Below are 18,110 nucleotides of genomic sequence, written 5' to 3'. Positions count from 1 at the left end.
GAGACAAAAACTCACAAACATCCCCCATGTCACACCTGACCTAACTATAAATAATAAAGAAAACAAAGATAACTAAGGCCGGGGCGTGACAGGAACTTTGACCTGTTCCATGTAGAACTCAGAGAGACAAGCAACACATTCTAATATACTATAAACATTCCATATAGAATAGTGAACAATTTGTTAACATGGTTCTGTATTTAAATAAAAGTGGAAATGGGGGACATTTTGTCCATTATAGAAATGTAGGACCCATTTTAATACAGAAAACTCACTTTCTGACATGCTGTTCTGGTCCTCATGCATGTTATGTCTTAAAGAGGAAGGAAAGTTCTGCATCAGCTACTTGTATTCTGACTACTTTAAATATGTATCAACTCAGAACTGACCATTACTTAGCAGTTCCCACTCACTATCAGTAAGTTGACTCACTGTACAAGACCTCTCCCCTTCAGGCTGTAAGTACTCTTGATATCTTGAAATATAGTTTTGTGTTATTTGTTTTAGTATTAAGTCATATACTTGAGGTAATGTATCATTTTACTTCTTGTTAGTGTTTGAGCTGTGTTTTGGTTGTTACATCAGGGCCAGTATTCATTAAAGTGTCTCAGTGTAGGAGTGTTGATCTACATAGAGATGAGAGGATAACCAGGGTAAAAAAGACATGCAGACAAACTTGTAACAGTGCAGTGTGTGTGTGTGTGTGTGTGTGTGTGTGTCTGTGTGTGTGTGTGTGTGTGTGTGTGTGTGTGTGTGTGTGTGTGTGTGTGTGTGTGTGTGTGTGTGTGTGTTGTGTGTGTGTGTGTTGAGATGAGAGATCACTTGCTGTTATCCTCACAGCTTGGATAGCAGCTATCATTGAACCTGGTGGTCAGTCTCTAGGCTGCTGTACAAGCTTGACGGACCGTAGAGGATTGAACATTTATCCTATATTTGGGGTTCTGAGAATAAACAGCTTCAGAACAATCAATATGTGTTTACAGTTCTACACATCTGTTCAGTAACTTATTGTTGTTGTTGTTGATGATTTTATTGTATCCATTAGAAATTATTTTTGCATCGTACAACATAACAATCTTAAATAGACAGACGTAGACAGACATGCAACACGTCACACACTTACATACATAGTGCAATAGACTTACAGACAGAAGTATTCACATAGACAACCATGTAGCACAATACAACACAACACAATATGAGCCTGGTTCATTTTCAGTAATGAGGCCCTGTACCCCATTTACAAGTTTCTACTTCAATGTATCAGGTGGAGTTATTCACCAGCTATAGAGTGAGTTGTTGTTTATGTTTCTAAGACTGCAGTGGAGATGCAACATGGCCTTGAGAACAGCAGGAAAGTGTGTTGGTGGGCTTTCTCTGGTCTGTGACAGGTATGTTACATTCATTACTTATATGTTTGTCAATCTACAGACTTTTGTAATATAAAAATTACTTGTTTTTATTATCTGGGGTGTTCTGTTAGGCGTCTCCGTTCACTTCAGTAGTTATCTTTCACACCTCACTTACCTTACTGAATGATGCTTATGTGTTTTCCAATCACACTCAACTCAGCAACTCATGGCAACAAAGTTTGGACAAAGCCTTTACTGTTAGTGTCCAATTGCATTGACTTAGTGTAATACCCTTGTGTTCTGTGGACTGTTTCAGTGGTACGGGTCAGGATGGCTGGAGTGTGACTTACACCACTCAGAGTATCGAGCCTTGAAGGGGTCATCAGTGGAGCTGACCTGCTCTTTCAGCTATCCCAGAGGTCATAAAATCACATCAACCTTCTGGTTCACTAAAATGGAGACTGGTGTAGAACCTAAGATATAGGTCAGGTTCCAGAGTATGCAGGTCGTCTGGAGTATCATGGGGATAAGAAGAATGGTCACACACTGAGAATCACAGACCTGAGAGAGAGAGACTCAGCTACGTACAAGTTCAGATTTTATAACAGATCAGACTGAAAGAGATTATGGAGATCCTGAGTCACTCTGTCTGTAACAGGTACAGTAACATGCTTTATACTGCTAGTCTGTTCAATAATATCTACTGTCCATTTAGAGTCTAGAAATTGGATTTGTATTTATGAAACAGTGAAGAATTAAATGTGTTTGAGAATGTCTTGCATTCATGTGATTAAACTAGAGAAACAGGTGATTCAGGTTTTAATTTTTATCTACTACAGCTCTCAGGTGAAGGTGCTCCTTCACATTGGTCACATGAGAGACACTGACCTGTAGACCACCAGCTCGTCTGACTGGTAACCCCACCTACACTTGGTACAAGAACGGACAGATATTAACTGAGAATACCTCCCCCTATTCAGTCATCCCTAATGATAAGGACAGCTACTCCTGTGCTGTAAAGGGCCATGAGATCTCCACTCTCCTGCAGTGTGTGAGTATGAATTCAACTCAGTATTCGTAGTAACTTTTCAGATATAATTATTCTGTCTGCTAAACAGCTTCAGAGTTGTCTAACAAAACTGTATCACACGATTACTGAAGCTCATATTCTACTGTGTAATGATCCCTCTTTATGTTTTCAGGTGTTCAGGATCAGAGCTGCACAGATCTTACACAAGGCAGAATCTGTGTCTTGAAGGGGTCAACACTCGACTATCCTCTCTTACTTGTTTCCTTATTATTCCACCACATCATCACTCTGGTTTAGAAGTGATAAGTCACCCCTGAAGACCTAACCAGAGACCCAGGGTATGCCGTCGAGTTGTACACTGACCACTGCTTGGAATCCCTTCACCCTTGAGAATCACGATCTGAGAGAGAGACTCAGCCCTGATATCGCTTCACTTTTAAAACTCAAAACTTTTGCTGGGGTTTAGTTTCCCAGGAACAACTCTGTCTGTCACAGTACTACCTACCTGTGATGATCACAACTGTATATCATATTGAATTACAGGAGAAAAAATATATAACCATGCCTTTAACCACAGAGGTTGGTTGCTTCTTATACATATTGTTTCAGGTCTGCAGCAGTTGACTCCTGCTGCAGATTGACATAAGTCCTGCGCACTACCTTCACTTAGCACCCCCTGATCATTCTGGTCACCCACTACCACTCTCTGACAACGACAACGTCTACATGAGCCTGCTTCCCAACAACACTCTAGTGATTTGCTGGTGGTCTGGATTCTTCTGTGAACATTTACTACTGTGCGTTAGCGTCATGAGGACCTCCCCTCTCCTTAGTTCGTGAGTATGAATGAAACTAGGATTCTACTTGGAAGTATCCAGTCATTTGATAGGTCAATGAGAAGTGTAATACTTCAATATTCATCTATTTCATAGTAAATTCAGACAATGTCATACATTATGTACGTCCGTTACAGGTAACACTGCCACACAATTTACATTGTTGAAAGTCAGGAAATGTGAAATCATTAATTCTAAACGATGCACTCCTGTTTTTACTCCCCTTTAATTCAGGTTTACAGTGAAGGTGACTCCTGAACAGTTATTCAGAGTATAGACACTGACCTGTAGCACCCACATTCTGACGGTAACCCCACCTACATCTGGTACCTGAACGACAATACTAACTAGACACTTCCCCCTCTACAGTCTACTCTCTAATGCTGTAGACAGTTACTCCTGTGCTGTAAAAGGCCATTGAGGTCTCCCTCTCCGCCCATGCAGTGTTGAGTGTTCTTCTAATTAACAATACTGTACAACCACTGTGTGTGTGTTTCACTTCTTGAAACTTTTTAGCATTTCTAGAAAGAACTCAGAATATAATCCAGTTGACCTCTTTTATTCACTGTGTTTCAGGTGTTCCGGTCAGAGCTCGCAGCAGAGTGACTACACCAAAGCTAAATCTGTTCTTAAGTCAAACCGGCCTGAATATCTGTGAACTTATGTTCGTTGTCTATTCCACCAGATCATCATTATCCTGGTTTAGAAAGATGCATCAAGTTGAACCTCCTACCTGAAGGAACCTAAATCCACACGACCCAAGGGCTATCCCAAAGCGTCCGTGCGTGAACGTTACACACCCCGTAAACACATATAACAAACTCAGGTCCCTCCACCTGAGATCAATTCCGCCTCATTCCCTCTCTCTTCTTCCTCTCCCTTCTCCTCTCCTCTCTCCCTCCCACTTCATCCTCTCTCTCCCTTTTTTTCTGTCTTTCTCTCTCTCTACTCCCCCTCTCTTACCTCTCTCCCTCCCACCTCATCCTCCTCTCTCTCTCCATCTCCTCTATCTCTCAGTGTCTCTCTTGTAAGTGTTTTGTATTTAAATGAGAGGCCCAGAGAGTTATGAATAGGCTAATGATGTTTTCCTTTTCATAGAGGACCCAACACAAACACACACCCTGCTGCCGTCAATGCGCTCATCACTCCTCGGTTGTCTCCTTCTCTCATTTCTCCTCTCTTTTTCTCTCTTCACTTTTCTCCCTGGCCTGTCTGTATTTCTAGCTCGTTCATATCTATTATTTTTCTTCAGTTTTGTCTCTCTCAAAAGCGACAAGAAGGCCTACATGTCTATTTCTCAGCCACAACTGTTACATTTATGGACCTTATAGCATTTAAATGAAGAACAATTTTCTGGATGCCGTACTTGAGTTTTAGGACACGCTAATAATTTCTACACATTTACGAAGATGGAAAAGAGAGAGTCACTTGCTGTTTATCCTCACAGCTTGGGGATAGCAGCTATCATTGAACCTGGTGGTCAGTCTCTAGGCTGCTGTACAGCTTGACGGACCGTAGAGGATTGAACATTTATCCTCCTATATTTGGGGTTCTGAGAATAAAACAGCTTCAGAACAATCAATATGTGTTTACAGTTCTACACATCTGTTCAGTAACTTATTGTTGTTGTTGTTGATGATTTTATTGTATCCATTAGGAAATTATTTTTGCATCGTACAACATAACATCTTAAATAGACAGACGTAGACAGACATGCAACACGTCACACACATTACATACATAGTGCAATAGACTTACAGACAGACAGTATTCACATAGACAACCATGTAGCACAATACAACACAACACAATATGAGCCTGGTTCATTTTCAGTAATGAGGCCCTGTACCCCATTTACAGTTTCTACTTCAATGTATCAGGTGGAGTTATTCACCAGCTATAGAGTGAGTTGTTGTTTATGTTTCTAAGACTGCAGGGTGGGAGATGCAACAATGGCCTTGAGAACAGCAGGAAGTGTGTTGGTGGTCTTTCTCTGGTCTGTGACAGGTATGTTATCATTCATTACTTGATATGTTTGTCAATCTACAGACTTTTGTAAAATATAAAAATTACATTTGTGTTTTATTATTCTGGTGTGTTCTGTTAGGCGTCTCCAGTTCACTTCAGTAGTTATCTTTCACACCTCACTTACCTTACTGAATGATGCTTATGTGTTTTCCAATCACACTCAACTCAGCAACTATGGCAACAAAGTATGGACAAAGCCTTTACTGTTAGTGTGAGCCAATTGGCATTGACTTAGTGTAATACCCTTGTGTTCTGTGACTGTTTCAGTGGTACGGGGTCAGGATGGCTGGAGTGTGACTTACACCACTCAGAGTATCTGTACCTTGAAGGGGTCATCAGTGGAGCTGACCTGCTCTTTCAGCTATCCCAGAGGTCATAAAGTCACATCAACCTTCTGGTTCACTAAAATGGAGACTGGTGTAGAACCTAAAGATATAGGTCAGGTTCCAGAGTATGCAGGTCGTCTGGAGTATCATGGGGATAAGAAGAATGGTCACACACTGAGAATCACAGACCTGAGAGAGAGAGACTCAGCTACGTACAAGTTCAGATTTATAACAGATCAGACTGAAGGGAGATATTATGGAGATCCTGGAGTCACTCTGTCTGTAACAGGTACAGTAACATGCTTTATACTGCTAGTCTGTTCAATTAATATCTACTGTCCATTTAGGATCTTAGAAATTGGATTTGATTTATGAAACAGATTGAAGAATTAAATGTGTTTGAGAATGTCTTGCATTCATGTGATTAAACTAGAGAACAGGTGATTCAGGGTTTTAATGTTTTTATCTACTACAAGCTCTGCAGGTGAAGGTGACTCCTTCACATTTGGTCACAGTGGAAGACACTGACCTGTGTAGAACCACCAGCTGTATCTCACTGGTAACCCCACCTACACTTGGTACAAGAACGGACAGTATTAACTGAGATACCTCCCCCATATTCAGTCATCCCTAATGATAAGGGACAGCTCTGCCTGTGCTGTAAAGGGCCCATTGAGGCCATTCTTCCACTCTCCTGCAGTGTGTGAGTATGAATTCAACTCAGTATTCTAGTATAACTTTTCAGATATAATTATTSTGTCTGCTAAACAGCTTCAGAGTTGTCTAACAAAACTGTATCACACGATTACTGAAGCTCAATATTCTACTGTGTAAATAATGCCCTCTTTATGTTTCAGGTGTTCAGGYTCAGAGCTGCAACAGAGTGACTTACARCAAGAGGAGAATCTGTGTCTTGAAGGGGTCAACAGTCGACATATCCTGTACTTATGTTCGTTATTATTCCACCACATCATCACTCTGGTTTAGAAGTGATAAGTCAACCCCTGAAGACCTAACCAGAGACCCAGGGTATGCAGGTCGTGTGYAGTACACTGGAACATATGAAGGTCCCTTCACCCTGAGAATCACAGATCTGAGAGAGGAGGACTCAGCTGAGTATCGCTTCACTTTTAAAACTCAAAACTTTGYKTGGGGTTATAGTTTCCCAGGAACAACTCTGTCTGTCACAGGTAATACACTACACTGTATGATACAACTGTATATCATATTGAATTACAGGAGAAAATATATTAACCATCCTGTTAACACAGAGGTGGTTGTGGTTTTATACATATTGTTTCAGGTCTGCAGGTGAATGTGACTCCTGCTGCAGAGGGACAAAGGACACTGACCTGTAGCACCACCTGTATTCTGACTGGTAACCCCACCTACATCTGGTACAAGAACGGACAACGTCTACATGAGCCTGCTTCCCAACAACACTCTAGTGATTTGCTGGTGGTCTGGGATTCTTCTGTGAACATTTACTACTGTGCTGTTGAAGGTCATGAGGACCTCCCCTCTCCTGTAGTTTGTGAGTATGAATGAAACTAGGATTCTACTTAGGAAGTATCAGTCATTTAAGGTCAATGAGAAGTGTAATACTTCAATATTCATCATTTCATAGAAATTACAGACAATGTCATAGATGTATGTACTCTGTCACAGGTAACACTGCACAGCACATTATACAGTGTTGAAGAGTCAGGAAATGAATCATTAATTCTAAACGATGCACTCTGTTTTTACTCCCCTTTAATTCAGGTTTACAGGTGAAGGTGACTCCTGAACAGTATTCAGAGTATAAGACACTGACCTGTAGCACCACATGTATTCTGACTGGTAACCCCACCTACATCTGGTACAAGAACGGACAGATAGTAACTGAGAACACTTCCCCCTATTCAGTCTACTCTAATGCTGTAGACAGTTACTCCTGTGCTGTAAAAGGCCATGAGGGTCTCCACTCTCCTGCAGTGTGTGAGTGTTTCTTTAATTAACAATACTGTACAACCACTGTGTGTGGTGGTTTCACTTTGAGAACTTTTAGCATTTCTAGAAAGAACTCAGAATATAATCCAGTTGACCTCTTGTTATGTCACTGTGTTTCAGGTGTTCAGGGTCAGAGCTGCAGCAGAGTGACTTACACCAAGAGGACAATCTGTGTCTTAAAGGGGTCAACCGTGGACATATCCTGTACTTATGTTGGTTATTATTCCACCAGATCATCATTCTGGTTTAGAAGTGATAAGTTGACCCCTGAAGACCTAACCACAGACCCAGGGTATGCAGGTCGTGTGGAGTACGCTGGAACATACAACGGTCCCTTCACCCTGAGAATCACAGATCTGAGTGAGGAGTACTCAGCTGAGTATCGCTTCACTTTTAAAACAAACTACATTGAATGGGGTCATAGTTTCCCAGGATCAACTCTGTCTGTCACAGGTAATACTACACTGTATGATACAATTTTACATCATATTGAATTACAGGATAAATAAATTAACCATCCTGTTAACACAGAGGTGTATGTGGTTTTATACATATTGTTTCAGGTCTGCTGGTGAAGGTGACTCCTGCTGCAGAGGGACAGAAGACACTGACCTGTAGCACCACCTGTACTCTGACTGACAACCCCACCTACATCTGGTACAYGAATGGATGGAATGTACAAGATAACTCCTCCCCCATGTACTCCATCAGCAGTGGAGCTGTAGACAGCTACTTCCTGTGCTGTAAAAGGCCATGAGGATCTCAGCTCTCTTGCAGTGTGTGAGTACAGTACAATAGTACAGTATTCTACTCAGCAAGTATCATGTATTCAGGCAAAAGAGACATGTCTTACTTTATCAATCATTTACAAAAACAAATATATTTTTTAATAATTAATATTATCTGACAAAAGTTTGGTCTTTTACATCAGATAAACCAAAGAACACCTCAGTGTCAGTCAGTCCCTCTGGTGAAATAGTGGAGGGCAGTTCAGTGACTCTGACCTGCAGCAATGATGCCAACCCACCTGTGCAGAGTTACATCTGGTGGTACAAGAAGACTGGAGGTGACTATCAGAGTATGACAGGACCACAGCATGTCTTCAATCAATCCAGTCATCTGACACTGGAGAGTACTACTGTGAGGCCCCAGAATGAGATGGGGACAGAAAGGTCTAGGACCATAAACATGGATGTGAAGTGTGAGTAAAGTACAGCTCAGTGTTTGAATCGTAAGGTAGTAAAACAATTGTAATTAAGTGCATTAGTCCTAAAGCATAACATCTCCAAATGTGTATTTGTTAACGTTTTCTGTCACAGTTTTAGATAGTTATGACTTAACAGATAATTAGTCATAAATATGCTATTGTCCTATCCGTCGGACAAATTCTCCTTTACCAGATGGCCCAAGGAACACCTCAGTATCAGTCAGTCCCTCTGGTGAAATAGTGGAGGGCAGTTCAGTGACTCTGACCTGCAGCAGTGATGCCAACCCACCTGTGGACAAATACACCTGGTACAAGAAGAATGTAACCTCACCAAAAGCATCAGGACAGAGTTACAGCATCACTAACATCATCTCTGAGGACAGAGGAGAATTTTACTGTGAGGCCCAGAATGGAAGAGGATCTATGAACTCTACAGCTCTGATGATCATTGTAGCAGGTAAAGTTACATCTTCAATACTTCAGTACAAAYGTATGTTCAATAAGAAATTATGTTTCAAAGTAAATCTTCTTCTAGTTTGCCTTATTACACTTTGGTTTATAACTATACATAGGCTTCTACATACAAGTATTGCATTAATGTCCTGTATTGCTGTATATTCATTTTCACTTCATAATAACATGTACTTATATCATCCATATTTTAATTTAGGGAAACAAACATCAGTTCTGACTGCAGCTGTAGGAATCATAGTGGTTGTTCTGGTTCTCATCCTCTGTCTCTCTGGACTCATGTGGTTCAGGTGAGTGAAGAGTGAAGAAGGGAATATTTGATATTTGTATTATTCTTTCACCTTAGACCTCTGATTTGTTATTAACTTAATTCTTATGGCTGCAGTCCCGTTAACGGGATCYATATGATAACAGCCAGTCGAAGTGCAGGGCGCCAAATTCAAAAAACAGAAATRTCATAATTAAAATTCCTCAGACATTCATGTGTCTTATATCATTTTAAAGGTAATCTTGTTCTTAATCCCACCAAAGTGTCCGATTTCAAATAGGCTTTTCAGCGAAAGCACTACAAACGATTATGTTAGGTAACCACAAAACCACAATAATCACAGCCATTTTTTTCAGCTAAAGATAGCTTCACAAAAACCAGAATAGAGATAAAATGAATCACTAACCTTCGATTATTTTCATCAGATGACACTCAWAGGACTTCATGTTACACAATACATGCATGTTTTGTTTGATTAAACTCATATTTATATTAAAAAATCTGAGTTTACATTGAGGCGACTAGATTCACTAGTGGAAAAAACATCAAGTGACTTTGCATAGCCACATCGTTTCAACAGAAATATTCATAAATATAGATGATAATACAAGTTATACACATGGAATTATAGATATACCTCTCCTTAATGCAACCGCTGTGTCAGATTTAAAAAAAAACTTTACGGAAAAAGAAACCCACGCTATAATCTGAGACGGCGCTCAAAAGTATAACACCACAGCCGCAAAGATGGCGCCAACATAAACAAGAAAATATATGATAAATATTCCCTTACATTTGATGATCTACATCAGAAAGCACACCAGGAATCCCAGGTCCACAATAAATGTTTGTTTTGTTCGAAAAAATCCGTTATTTATGTCCAAATACCTTCTTTTGTTAGCGCGTCTGGTTTACATATCCAAACTCTAATTCTGGTCAGCGTTATATCGGACAAAAACTTAAAAAAGTGATATTACCGGTCGAAGAAACATTTCAAACTAAGTACAGAATCAATCATTAGGATGTTTTTAACATATAGCTTCAATAAAGTTCCAACCGGAGTATTCTTTCTTGTCTTCGTGAGCAATTTAACGTAAGTGACTTCCAAGAGGAAAAAGCATGATCAGAAAATGGCTTCTTGATGGACACCTGACTGATTCTGCTATCATTCTCTCCCACAARATCATAGAAGTCTCATTATAATTTATATTGATGGTTGACATCTAGTGGAACCCCTAGGCAGTGCACAATCATTCATAACTCAAGTGGATTTCTTAAGGGACTCTGGTGAATACATACAAGCTCAGATTTCTGAGTTCCTGTTTTGATTTCAACTCAGGATTTTGCCTGCCAATATGAGTTCTGTTTATCTCACAGACATAATTCAAACAGTTTTAGAAACTTTAGAGTGTTTTCTATCCAATACTAATAATAATATGCAAATATTAGCAACTATGACTGAGGAGCAGGCCGTTTGATATGGGCACCTTTCATCCAAGCTACTCAATACTGCCCCTTCAGCCACAAGAAGTTAATTCATTCATAAATGTATTTATTGACCCAACGCCCTTAACTACTAAATTGTATTGGTAACATATCAACTTCCACTAGAGGTCAGTAGAGAGCAGAACTCACTCTGTCCTCCTTTACAGGAGATTCACACGAGGAAGTGATGCTTCAACAGACACACAGGTGATTCTATCAGTTAAATATAACCCCCCCCACACACACACACACACACACACACACACACACACACACACAACTCATCAGGCTTTGATTATGAATCTGGGGGGGCGAGTTTGGGAAACCCTGAGTTAAAACTCCATTTTCATTAATTTACTGTCACGGCAGTCTCTTTCATACTATTTTCATTGTTGAGCCTCTCTCTCTCTCTCTCCACAGAGTGTCCGTCCTGACTGTAACAGTGACACATACACAGGTCTGAACATGAGGACCATGTCCCCTGATTACGACACTCTGGCAGTATGTCTCTTAAAATGAATTTTGTTTGTTTGTTAGTGTGTTTGTGTTTTATACAGTACTTGAATGTGCTTAGAGAAGATGATGGAAAGACTGGTGTTGCCAAGAACACATGCATTTCCTCTCTCTCTCCCTCTCTACCACTCTCTCTATATCTTTCCCTCTCTCTTTCTCACTCTCTCTCTCTCTTTCTGTCCACAGAGTGTCCATCCTGACCCTACCAGTGACCCCAACAGTGACATTTACACACCTCTGAACATGAAGACCAGGTCACCAGAGTATGACACCCTGGCAGTAAGTGTGTTTGTGTGCGTGTGTCCATAAACATTTTAGTGGGAGTGTAAATTACTAATTCAGTATATTCTTTCAGAATGTGAGGGGACCCTCCCACTGAGAGAACCACCACAGAACCTGCACTGAAGAGAACCACCACAGATCCTGGACTGAAGAGAATCACCACAGAAGCTGGACTGAAGAGAACCACCACAGCAGCTGGACTGAAGAGAACCACCACAGCAGCTGGACTGAAGAGAACCACCACAGAACCTGGACTGAAGAAAAGTACCTCAGAACATCAACTGAAGAGAATCACCACAGATCCTGGACTGAAGAGAACCACCAGAGAAGCTGGACTGAAGAGAACCACCACAGCAGCTGGACTGAAGAGAACCACCACCGAATCTGGACTGAAGAGAATCACCACAGAAGCTGGACTGAAGAGCTACGGTTCCAATCTAAAGCCAGGCCTCGCACCTCTTTTCTCTTGTTACCATATCAAGATGGTTTTCCAGACCAAGAACTTTATCGTTTGAGTAAATGCTGGAATATATTTTTTATTTTCTTATTATGATAATTGTGTATACTGATGATAAATGGGATGGGTTATGCTTCTGCTTTTTTTTCAACGGGATTTTCCCATTTCCATATTTTTTCTTGTGTACCAATCTGTTTACTATCTATAGTTGAAGTTTATATTTCTGATATTTTTCTATGGAATTTTGCAATTTAGGGATATATAACATCAATAGTATAATAGTCCTACTTTCCTCAGCAACTAATATGGATAATTTTGATAACAGCTTTTTAATATTTTTAGCTCTTGGGCCAAGTTTCTCCTGATGTTTAATGATGTTTCACTTTGTATTGCTGTCAGACATTATTCTGCATTTTATGTTTTATATTTTATAATACTATATTGTTTTGTGTCATGATATCACTTGTTTTGTCATCACATTTTTCATTTTTACGTATTTTATATACGTTAAATACATGTTTACCTTTGCAGTTTTTACAGTGTGTTTTAGTGTCAATACAGTATACAGACAATAAATACATAGATTATTTGATCAACTAATAATACATTGATTCATAACTATTTCCACTCTGCTCTTGTTTCTTGTATTTCTGCCTATTGGACACATGATGGCGCCATTGAATAATTTAACCATGAGTGGCGAGGCCAGCGTTTCCTCAACTCAGTCCTGTGGACCCCAAGGGGTGAACGTTTTGTTTTTTGCCCAAGCACTACACAGCTGATTCAAATAATTAAATCTTGATGACGGGTTGATTACTCAAACAAAGAGGCAGTGTTACTTAGTTGTCTTATTAACCTCATAATTATTATTTCTATTAACTGAAATGACCCTAGTTTAACCCTTTGTTGTCTCCTCCAGTGAAGGGTATTCAGCTGTAGAAGCACGGCCAGTATTTATTTTCACTAAAACTACTGTTTTAGGTTACAGTAGCCTCAACAGCACTCTGTAGGGTAGCACCATGGTGTAGCCGGAGGACAGCTAGTTTTCGTCCTCCTCTGGGTACAATGACTTCAATACAAAACCTAGCGGGCTCATGGTTCTTAACCCCTCCCATAGACTTACACAGTAATTATGACAACTTCCGGGGGATGTCCTCCAACCTATCAGAGCTCTTGCAGCATGAACTGACATGTTGTCCGACCAATCAAAGTGTCAGATATTTAATATAGTTCTGATAGCATAGGCTACAGCCAGCTAGCACTATAGTGCATAACATGTGGTGAGTAGTTGACTCAAAGAGAAAGACAATAGTTGAACAGTTTTGAACAAATGAATTTCTTTAAAAATTAAGGAGAAGCAAGAGAGAGTGGGAGAGAGCTAGCAAACTCTATTTTGTTGTATTTTTTTTGCTTTCACTTTCACTTACTTAGCCAGCATCTAATGCAGCTAGCTAGTTTAGTTACACAAACAACCGTCTCAAACAGAGAGGGATGGTATGTTCGCTAGTTGGCTACGGCTATCCAACACTGGTACTCTTCCAAGTCAAGGTAAGCTTTTGGTTTTATTCATTTATTGCCACGTGGGCCCACCAGTGTAACTGCTAAACTGCTTGCTGACTACACTGTACTGCATGATTGTAGCATGTTAACTAAAGCATTAGTTCTAATAGCTATGTTGATAATACGTTAGCTAATATGGTAACAATGATGTAGGCTGTGTTTAGCGTTAGCAGTCATGATATGAAGGTTTGGCTTGGAAAGGTTTTTTCTCCTGCTCACAGACAGCTGATGTGTTGTGCACTGAAGTCCACAAGTGAAGGGAAAAGGTGAGAGGACTATAGTGCAGAGATGTGAGTAGGAATTCTACAATGGGCAACGTGATCATGCTGTTTGTATGTGTCTGCTTTGAAAGTGAACTGTGTTTGAATGTGATCAGAGGTGTATTCATTCCACCGATTCTGTTGAAAAAWWWTTTTTTTAACAAAAGCAAACGGAACAAAATGGGATAAACATACCTGAATATGTTCAAGAGAAACTCTTGTTTGCATATATTGTACTAATTAGTACACCATTGATCAGCTAGATGCAGGCCAGAGTGTACAAGGTGGTATTGAATGTGTCACTGTCTGTCACCTTGATAACTCAAATGTTTCTCTCGAACTGTGCACCTACGTTGTAACCTTTCATTCATAGGCTAGGTTGTAAGAACCTCATGATGGATATAGGGAACACTAGAGTATCATGACATGTAGTAGTTAAATATATTGATGTTACATTGAGCTGGTTGAATGGAAAATGAAAGACAGTCATCCAAAATGCTGTGATAGAAATAAGGCCATACTCATAAAAAATTTGCATCCTCCCTCACCTTAAATGTGTTTGTGTGTCTGTGTGTCTGTCTGTCTTTCTCTCCATCTCACCGCCATAGTATAAACAGGCTGCACCACCAGACCCCACCACGGGGAGCATAGTATAGTCAGACTGCACTACCAGACACAACCACAGGTGACAAAGTATAGACAGACTACACTACCAGACTCTACCACGGGGGGCTTAGTATATACAGACTGCACTACCAGACCCCACCACAGGGAGCATAGCCATTATTAGAGGAGTTTGATTTCTGATTTAATCAAAATACTACAACAATAAATAAATACATGCTGTACATCTAACATTGATTTATTGTGAGGTTTAGCTACAATGTTTCCTGAGGGGAGGACCTCTCCTTAACTCAGGATTCCAGTGCTGGGCCTCTCCTCCCCTCAGGACTCCAGTGGTGGGCCTCTCCTCCCCTATGGACTCCAGTGGTGGGCCTCTCCTCCCCTATGGACTCCAGTGTGGCTCTCCTCCCCTATGGACTCCAGTGGTGGAAACTCTCCTCCCCTATGGACTCCAGTGGTGGAACTCTCCTCCCCTCAGGATCCAGTGGTGGACCTCCCCTCCCCTCAGGACTCCAGTGGTGGACCTCTCTCCCTCAGGACTCCAGTGGTGGACCTCTCCTCCCTCAGGACTCCAGTGGTGGACCTCTCCTCCCCTCAGGACTCCAGTGGTGGACCTCTCCTCCCCTCAGGACTCCAGGGTGGACCTCTCCTCCCCTCAGGACTCCAGGGGTGGACCTCTCCTCCCCTCAGGACTCCAGGGGTGGACCTCTCCTCCCCTCAGGACTCCAGGGGTGGACCTCTCCGCTCAGGACTCCAGGGGTGGACCTCTCCGCTCAGGACTCCCGTGGTGGACCTCTCCTCTCAGGACTCCAGTGGTGGACCTCTCCTCCGCTCAGACTCCAGTATTGGACCTCTCCTCCCCTGAGGACTCTACTGGGTGAGTATGTTTAACTCTGGGTATCATACCTGGGTTGTTAGTGCGACTCTAGACCATGCTAGCCACTAAAGTCTAGGCATTAGCCCTGAGAGCTAAAATGAATCTCCAGGTCTCAGACAAGGTTATCTCATTATTACAGACCATTTTGGTTTCACTGAGACCATCTCCACTCTGTTGTTTGGTTATTCCACATCTAATTTTTACATAATTATATGTGAGTATACATACCTATGTTAATAGGTTCTATTGACAGTCCAAAATAGAACCATATTCCTATATAGTGCACTACTTTCAACCGGAGCCCTATGGGCCATTTAGAACCGTAATGTGTTGTTATAAGGTTGCTTTAATGGATTTATTCTGACCATGGTCCTTCCCTCCCTCTACTCTCCTCCTCAGGTCCCCCTGTCCCTSTCTCTGGGTGGGGAACGTCACCATGGACCTCACTGAGAAACACATATGGGACTTCTTCAAAACGTATGACCACCACGCCCATCTGTTTTAGTTCTGTATCTGCATCTCTAACGACATATTATTAGTCATTTAACAGCCGCTCTTATCCAGAGTGATGTACAGGAGAAAGTAGGGTTAAGTGCCTTGCTCAAGGGCAGTTTTTCACCTATTTGGCTCAGGGATTTGATCCAGCAACCTTTCTGTTACGGYCCCAACACTCATAACCACTAGACTACCTGCATATCCACTGTTTGGCTTTTCTTGCTGTGACTTACTTTGTTTCTTACATGGTGTGATAATCATCAAGTAACATAACATTAACACTTTAAATGGTTCACTCAAAATGGCAGCCGGTACACCATTCTAATACTATTACATGTATCTCTGTCTGCTGATATGGAATGAGAATCCTCATTATTGTACATTAAAATTCCCTGTTCTTTACTGTAGGTGTGGGGAGATGGAGTATCATTGTTCTGCATGAGATTATGTGCCTTTGTCAACATCAAGAATACCAACATGGCCGCTGTCACCTTGGAGAGGCTCCAGGTGAGTGGTGGGATGAAACATAATGCTGTCTAAATGCCTTCAACTATGTGAGATGTGCTTTCAATTATTTAGCCTAAACTTTAGGCGTTTGTACTTTTGGGAATGTGCTATTGGTTCCATTGTACTTTTGGGACTATGCTTATTAGTCCCATTATTAGTGGACCACACTCCCACTCCACTCAATAGCAGGCTGGTTACTGCTTTGCAACGCTTGCAGTTATCCACTGATTCCTTTCAAACCACTCATAGTTGAATTTGTGATTTCCAACTTGTTGTGTAATGTTCATGTCCATTGGCCGATGCTTGCTAGCTAAGATTTTGAAGGTATGATGTTGACATGATCAGTCAAATCAAAGCGACGGTAGATATAATGTGATTTGACACCATTTTATATGTGGCCAATGACCTTCAGCCTACTTGGATGGGCACTTCTAATGTAAATCTATGGCAGCACCCAAGGGGCTTGAAGTTTAGAGATCTCCCTGTAGATTCTGTGGTGAAGTAGTGTCCCCATGAGCGACAGAACACTGAGCCAATCTCGGCGCAACTAGAGAACTAGAGAACAAACCCAGATTTGTCCGTCGGACTGCTAGATGGTGACSCGTGATTCATCAATCCAGAGAACACYTTTCCACTGCTCCAGATTCCAATGTCTGCAAGCTTTTCACCACTGTAGCTGATGCTTTGCATTGAAKATGGTYGTCTTAGGCTTGAGTGTGYCTGCTCGGCCATGGAAACCCATTTCCTGAAGCGCCGGACTAACAGTTATTGTGCTGAAGTTACTTCCAGAGGCAGTTTGGAACTCTGAAGTGAGTGTTGCAACCGAGGACAGACAATTGTTACGCGCTTCAGCACATGGCCTGTTCTGTGAACTTGTGTGGCCTACCACTTCGAGGCAGAGCTGTTGTTTTCCTATTCTTTTCCACTTCACAATAACAGCACTTACAGTTGACCGAGGCAGCTCTAGCACTGAAGAAATTTGATGAACTGACTTGTTGTAAAGGTGGCATCCTATGACGGTGCCACGTTGAAAGTCACTGAGCTCTTCAGTATCTCCATTCTAATCCCCATGTTTGTTTACAGAGATTGCATGGCTGTGTGCTCGATTTTATACACCTGTCAGCAACGGGTGTGGCTGAAATAGCCTATCCCACTAATTTGAAGGGGTGTTCACATACTTAGTGTATGTCTCCAAAAAACACAAATATTTCCTGAGCTTTGTTGTCTCCTAGATATAGGACAGTCACTTCAAAACCTTAGTTCCTATTATAATTTTTTTTCACTGTCTATATTTTGCCATTTATGAAAGGGTTATTGAATGTGTTTATATGGGCTATAGCAGTAAATGACAAATTCAGTATTTGATCAATTAATGTTTAAGTATTTAATTGTTGTACCTCAAGGCGTATTAAAATTCAAAATCAAATATCTAAATGATCCATGGTATGACCACCTTAAAACAATTCCATATGTCAGCTAGTAGAACCCCCCCAAACGGCTCAGACTTTTAGAGGTTCAGAAACCCAGTGTCAGAGGGAGC

At 41.1% G+C, this 18,110-nt stretch overlaps 3 protein-coding genes and 1 long non-coding RNA gene across 6 annotated transcripts in view; all 4 read left to right on the top strand.

The window, feature by feature from the left end:
* The window catches only part of LOC112073606 (cell adhesion molecule CEACAM6-like), a 53,948-nt gene extending 41,442 nt beyond the window's left edge, over positions 1-12,506 (top strand). For 2 of the 3 annotated variants that reach the window (XM_070440219.1, XM_070440221.1), the window contains 3 exons: positions 11,416-11,496; positions 11,695-11,787; positions 11,864-12,506. In XM_070440219.1, coding sequence (XP_070296320.1) covers positions 11,416-11,496; positions 11,695-11,787; positions 11,864-11,887 — 198 coding nt within the window. In that variant the 3' untranslated portion in view covers positions 11,888-12,506. Of the gene's footprint in view, positions 1-11,415; positions 11,497-11,694; positions 11,788-11,863 lie in introns of those variants that run through there. The other variant, XM_070440220.1, reaches the window with a different exon arrangement.
* LOC139025155 (uncharacterized) lies at positions 4,943-6,090 on the top strand. Its single transcript, XR_011476602.1, has 3 exons — positions 4,943-5,225; positions 5,514-5,861; positions 6,049-6,090. It is a non-coding gene; the product is annotated as an uncharacterized lncRNA (long non-coding RNA).
* On the top strand, positions 6,206-8,576 carry LOC139025154 (uncharacterized). The gene is made up of 7 exons (XM_070440216.1): positions 6,206-6,275; positions 6,430-6,762; positions 6,876-7,106; positions 7,337-7,552; positions 7,685-8,017; positions 8,128-8,344; positions 8,496-8,576. The coding sequence occupies exons 1-6, from the start codon at positions 6,206-6,208 to the stop codon at positions 8,319-8,321; spliced, it is 1,377 nt and encodes a 458-aa protein (XP_070296317.1). The 3' UTR covers positions 8,322-8,344; positions 8,496-8,576.
* On the top strand, positions 8,388-9,536 carry LOC112073607 (B-cell receptor CD22-like). Its single transcript, XM_070440218.1, has 4 exons — positions 8,388-8,397; positions 8,496-8,765; positions 8,965-9,228; positions 9,442-9,536. The coding sequence occupies exons 1-4, from the start codon at positions 8,388-8,390 to the stop codon at positions 9,534-9,536; spliced, it is 639 nt and encodes a 212-aa protein (XP_070296319.1).
* Positions 12,507-18,110: the final 5,604 nt, after the last annotated feature.

The sequence above is a fragment of the Salvelinus sp. IW2-2015 genome, unplaced genomic scaffold (genome assembly GCF_002910315.2).
Source record: "Salvelinus sp. IW2-2015 unplaced genomic scaffold, ASM291031v2 Un_scaffold2318, whole genome shotgun sequence".
Classification (NCBI taxonomy): Eukaryota; Metazoa; Chordata; class Actinopteri; order Salmoniformes; family Salmonidae; genus Salvelinus; species Salvelinus sp. IW2-2015.
This window is presented reverse-complemented; position numbering and strand designations above follow the sequence as displayed.